Source organism: Limanda limanda, chromosome 12 (genome assembly GCF_963576545.1).
Source record: "Limanda limanda chromosome 12, fLimLim1.1, whole genome shotgun sequence".
NCBI lineage: Eukaryota > Metazoa > Chordata > Actinopteri > Pleuronectiformes > Pleuronectidae > Limanda > Limanda limanda.
Genome location: NC_083647.1, coordinates 17,031,470 through 17,037,774, shown reverse-complemented (window position 1 = coordinate 17,037,774; position 6,305 = coordinate 17,031,470). Strand labels below are relative to the sequence as shown.

At 42.4% G+C, this 6,305-nt stretch overlaps 1 protein-coding gene across 1 annotated transcript in view; it reads right to left on the bottom strand.

Moving 5' to 3' along the window:
• luzp1 (leucine zipper protein 1) overlaps nucleotides 1–6,305 on the bottom strand; it is a 45,194-nt gene continuing 38,889 nt past the window's right edge. The window contains exons 7-8 of the mRNA XM_061082595.1: nucleotides 1,874–2,157; nucleotides 1–1,145 (exon numbers count right to left, since the gene is read on the bottom strand). Coding sequence (XP_060938578.1) covers nucleotides 1,912–2,157 — 246 coding nt within the window. The 3' untranslated portion in view covers nucleotides 1–1,145; nucleotides 1,874–1,911. The remainder of the gene's footprint in view (nucleotides 1,146–1,873; nucleotides 2,158–6,305) is intronic.

Sequence of the window (6,305 nt, the reverse complement as noted above, 5' to 3'; positions counted from 1 at the left end):
TCATTCTATTTTTATACATGTGCGTTGCATTTTATTACGTGCAAACTACTTATCTTGATATGATTAAGCAGACAACGAGGAAAAGGACGATGCAGAACAGGAAGCGAATTACAAAGCATTAAAACAACTGGTGAAAATGGCAAAAAGCATAAGTAAGGTCCCAGTCTGTCAGAAATTGTGTGTGTGTGTGTGGCAGAGACGCAGAGTGTAATGTATGCCAAGTCGCATTCTCTCAAGTGCTCTCCATTTTTTTTACTTTTGACTCTAAACATGCAAGGGTTCACTCGACATTTAAGAATGAAGTTTGAATCCAGTTTGAGGTCACTGCATGCCAGGAAAATGGTTAAAAATAACCCCTAATGCTAGAAATGTGCATGTGTTTGTATGGTTTGAATGTAAAATAAACTCATGAAAAGAAAGTAGATGGTCTGACTGAAATAAAACTGAGCCCACAGAGAAAATGTGAATGGGGTCTGCAAAGAGGGTAATTCGCTTTCTGTTTTTGGTCACAGTTAAAGTACAGATCCTTTAGTTTGTGAAGCATTCAGCATGAAGATCCCAGCCCCCTTTCAGATGAAGATTAAACATGTTACTGCTGATAAATGCAGTTTGAAAGTTTCAAAAATTGTGATTCCAAAGCGACACATCCAGCTGTGGCGGTTCTGGGAGAAAGGCCTTCTCAATGTTGTGAGTCCTTCTTCCTCTGACGCTCTTCAAACCCTCTCTGGCACGCACAAAAAAATATATACTCTCCAGCCGTCCACCAGCATGCCAGCCTCTCCCTTGTCAAATTCTGGGATTACACTATAATACATCCAAGGCAAGGAGCAGAAGAGGATACGTGGGCTGGTGAGGCGACCTCCAAAACGCTGGACAGGCACAGGTCTTTCCATTTATGCCTCTTTGGGGACGGAGAAGGTTTCCGGATGGGAAGAGCCGCTCACATGACAGTGTGTGTGCTCTCAAGGTCAAATCCGTGGTTTGTTGCTCTTTATACGGCTGAAACTTTTTTTTTTGTCTTGTCTTTGCTCGTGATCAAAGCTGCAGATGTCGTCTGTGGGAGATGGTGGTAATAGGTGTAGCCGTTAGTTGATGGGAGAACCGGTGTTTGGCTCCGCTTTTGCCAGGGAGGGCTTAATGGAGTGCTGTTAAGGAAAAATACATAAAAAAGACCTTATTTAAACTTTTAGATTTTACCACAACTATTCATCTTCCTTCAAAACTATTTCCACAATTCCATAGCAATACTGCCAGAAGCAACAAGGTCATTTAGCAGTAATTAGGGAGGAAATAGACTCTGTTCAACTGGTATATTTCCACTTCAAATTATTACAGTTCGTTTACAGAGATCCTTTTGATTGGTGCATGAATAATTAAGTATATCTAAATTAGTATAAATTGAGCTTTTTCTTCAGGGAATTTCTAATTTTGCCTTATTACTACCGAATGGCATCATTTTAGGAGAATATTTAGTGATTACAGTCAATTATAGTGAAATATTACCATGGATTTCTCTCTATAGCTGATTTCAGCGGAACTTATAGGTCCTGTCCTGCCTGTAACATGTTCTCTGAAGTCTCCAGACATTTCCTATGAACTCGTCTGACCCTGAACCTACTGAGTTCATCATACTTGAAATACTTTGATCAGACTCAGGACATTTTCTGGAATTCACGTCTGAAAACAGCTTAGGTTTGCTGGGGGTCACTCTACTTTTCGAACTATAACGCTGCTGCACCAGGGAAGCCTCTTAGGAGAAGTGACATCATTATGATACGGGTAATTAACATTGGCTGCCTTTAATTGCTGAGTTTCAAGAGTCAGAGGAGAAGAGAAGAGAAGGAAAGAGAAATGAGACAAGAGACCAACCGACCTGTCCTCCTTCCTGCTGAAGTCCTGTTCAGACCCGGTCTATTGATATTCAGACGGACGATGGCTCCATGGTCGACTCCCTGCTCCGCTCCTCCCCTCTGCTTTGGCCACCGACCCTTGACCCCGACTGGACCACGGCTCCCCTCCTCTGGAGGAGGCTCCTGCTGTCTTGGCCACCCGGTCGTAAGAGCTCCCCAGGTGTTGCGGGTCGCCGCTGGGAGGGTTTCGTCTCCAGGAGGCCGGGCTGTGGCTGGAGTTCGGAGTGGGATCTACGCTATCAGCAGCCTGGAAGGGTTAGAAGAGAAAGAAAGTAGATGAAACCCTTGTTGTTAGCATTGGTTTGGTCAGAAACGCAAACAGAGCTCTTTCAATCCCATATCCTGGATCTATGTATGGGAGCTCCGGGGCATTTTGTTTGGATGGTTTGAGGCCGTGTTTGGACTTTTCTCTATTATGTGGGCATTAAGTACATGCTGTTTATGTTAACTGGTGTGTGACAAGGAAAGTCTGCCATGTGGTCTCCTGCCAGGGGAAAAAATCCCCGACCGAAAGCCCCAAACATGCCCCAAACTGAGAGATTTATAATTTGGTGGGCTGACTAGAAAACAAACCCCATGTTACTAGTCTGTGGTGACTACAACAGCACGTCCTCCTCTCACAACCTCAGTAACCCCGCGCTGAGAAAGTGAGAGTTAGATGACGCTGCAGTTCCTACAGCACCCTGCTCCTGTAATTTCAGCTTTAAAAAATAAAAAAAAGCACCATAATTAGTGACATTTGGTGGGTTGGAGTTGGCTTCGAATGCAGTTTTTACGAATGCATTTTCGCTAATTGGCTTTAATGGAGCCCTGCTGGACTGCCTTCCTCAGTCTCCTGGGGTAACAGACAGGAAATCAGTCACCGGCGAACACTGCCAAAGGGGCGTGTTCAGTGTGGTCACTTCCTGCTCACGTCACTGGGGGAGGAAATGGCAGAGTGGCATATTCTCCTTCTATGGTAAGCTGCTGCAAGAGCATGGGCTTTCAGAGGGAATGCCATATAACGCATTGGCAGTGCTCCTCTTACCCTCAAGAGGAGGCCTGTGCAGTCTATCAAACACATTGTAACAGACCTGATATAAGAAAAGTGAATAAAAATACTTAAGGAAATAAAAACTTGGAGGAAAAATACAACCACACAGCCTTTCACAGATTTGTGGCTCCACGAAAATGAAGAAATTTGCCGTGCGAAGAGAGAGAACTTTTCTTTGGAAGTGTTGAAAGTATTAGGACAAGATAAATGTCAGCTGTCAGAATGTAATACATGAGGAAAGGATGTGAAGTAACCTCATGTGTCACTGCAGAGGAAATCTGCCGGAAACATCGAGAGCCACAGTCATCACAGACGTGCTCCTGTTCACATGTTCAGCTTGACCAAAAAAAACACATTAATATGCCAGCGTCAGTAAATCATTTCTGGCAGCACAGAATGACCTGACAACATAAGAGAAAGGTAGAACTAAGAGAAGCAGCACTGTCAGGTACAGAACTTTTACATCATAAAAAAACAGAAGTCATGTTAAATTAATCTTTGGAATTAGACTGAGATAAGAAGATAAAAGATTATCACCTCTTGTACACTGAATATAAAGTATGAATATGAATCATGCAATTAGCTAAGCATTCACACTGGAAAGGAGGGAAAAAACATGCCTGCCTCTAAGGGAAGATACTGAATCTGAAACTAACAACTATGAAAGTTTGTTATAATTTTTTTATTTTATTTTTCATTTTTTTTAAAGTATACAATGTGCTTTCACAATTTATTCAATAATTTGTGGTTTTGCTCAAAGCTAACAAGAAATTAAACGTGCACATTACTGAATCGGAAATTGTACACGAATTTTGCACATTGGTAATTGGCCCCTCACTTGGTGTAAATTGTGGCCCCTTAACGGCCCCCAATTCAGAAAAGTCCTCGATCCGCCTCTGCCTCCATCTTATCTCCAAAGATAAAAAAAACTGCCGACCAGTACCGCTGGGTGTGTAATATTTACTGTACACACATTCAGTGTATCTGGTTTCGATCTTGTCATCTTTCTCTCAGAAAGAGAGCGAATAAGCTTCTTTTCCAAAATTGTCAAACCCTTCATGAAGGATGTTTTACTCTTTATGTGTAGATACTTAAATCCTTCATTCATTCAGCCCAAGCATTTAGGAGCTTTAAGACAAAAAAAACAACACAAAAGCTCTCATTTTAAGAATGACCAGCAAAAGTTTCCAATAATTCGCCTGGAAAACCAAAACAGAAACTGTGAGAGGACTCCATTTTACGATGCCGAACGAAGGCCAGCCAATTTGAGAAATAACACAAGTAGCATGTCAGGACAAATTATATCCCTGCTCTAAATCTGTCTGCCCTTGGTCTCACGCCCTACTTTCAGGATTCGTGTTGTCTTGCCAACCCCAGCTCTTAAATCTGCTCTCCAGCAAGACAGTGCCCTCGACGCTCCAGGTGAAACGTTTCAGAAAAGGTCAAATATGTGTGTGTGTGTGTGTCTATTGGTTATTATTTATAAAAGCCTTCTATTTATTGCCTTTCATATCGCACTGTTATTCCAGAGGTTTTCTTTTTTTCATGTCTGGGTCACATCAGGCGAATGGTGAACAGTAGAGTAACTCTGATCCCACACTTTACCTAACTGGTCTTTGATTCAACAAAGGATGTTTTGGTATCTTGCTCATCAGCCATATCGGCCCCGCTGTCGCCAGCCAAACATAAGTTCACAGCTCATTCATGTACGGGCTGAGGTTTCCTCCAGCTACAGCAGGGAGGAAGCACTACAATGCTGTTCTGTTCTGCACTCTGAGGTGTGGAGTGACCACTGCAGAAAGCAAGAAATCCCCGTTTTAACACCTCATTTCTGAATTTGGCCTCCAGTGTGTTTCTCTGCTACCAGTTCTATCAGAGTCTATGTATCTGTACCACAGACAATATAAAGATGGACGTGAAGCCAAATCATCTTGATTGTCTCATAGTTTCATTTGCCCTTGATCGCTCCAAACCACAATCGCTACAGCACAGACTAGCTCCAAAGGACTTCAAAACGAAAGATGGCGGCAACTGTACTTGGGGTTCCGTGGAATAACGGGAAGAAGTGAAGTATATGTACTCATTCACCTTCAAGTGCTGCTCAAATGCAAAAAGTTATTGGGGGAAAAAGTCACAAGGATCTATCAAAAGTGATCAACAGTCATTAGGATTCATCCTCTGGGGAACATGAACATCTAAACAAAATTGAATGGCAATCTAACTAATGCGTCTAACATGTCCAAAAATAAAGTCAAGGTTAAACAGCACCTATGGGTTCAGGCCATGATGACAAGAGCATGACCTTTAAATAGATACAAAAAAATCTCAGTCTCATAAAGTGTTGAATAAATGACATCCTGATAATTTAGACACTGGGTTAAAAAAGACGGATCAATCAATAAGCTAGTTTGCCCAGGCTGCTCCGGGGGACTTAAAGGAATTGGGAGTGTTGTCTCCTCCTTAAATACAATTGATCGATAGTGTGTCTTTCTGCTCGACAGTAAGCTGACTGCAGTCTTCTCTTCTTTCAGTGCCCTGGAGCGTTTGATGTGAAAGGTCAGGACAGCTCTTCGAACATTATTCCAAAAGTCTAACACAATAATTACATATCCTCAAAGCAGCCATTTAAATTCAAACAAACGTTGATATATTGTGATTCGGCCAAAGATAGGAGTACAGATACCTAGTGAAACAATGATCAGTGGGATGTTTGTTAATGATGATTGGCTCCGTTCCTCTCCCCATCATATTAAACGTTTCCATCTGTAAAACTTGTAATAATATAACTCTTTTCTCGCAACCTCTGACACTGCAATCACAAAGTAATCCCAACCTCCCACTGTCCAAACTGCAGCTGTATCCAAACCTCTTGAGGATGGACGCCGTTCAGACCACTGAAATGTTCTGACAGTCCAAACCAAAAAGATGATCGGCTCTGCTCCAAGGAATGCTTCAGAGCCCAATTACGATCTGAGGTATGTTTTTTTTTTTTTTTTTTGCCCTGTAGCAATTTTCGCTCATGATTTCTATCCGAGTAAAGCGGTTACTTCTTGCATCCAGCATCAGGATGAACAAGGTTTTACGGTACCACAGAGTCGACCAAGTGGGTTTAGGAAATCCCCATAATAAAGTACAAAAAAAGCGTGACTGACAAAAAACACTGAAGGAGCGACAAGAAACACAGAGTTCATCCGGCCACGGCTGATTTACCACATCAGCTTCAGGGCAGGGGTTGGTTTGATAGACTAGTTCCAGGGTAAGCAGGGATATAAGGGATGAGTCATGTGGAACAGGGTCAGGAAGAAGATATGATCACGTTTGATCGAGCCCATTGAGGCTACTGCGTGGGATGCAGTCATTTC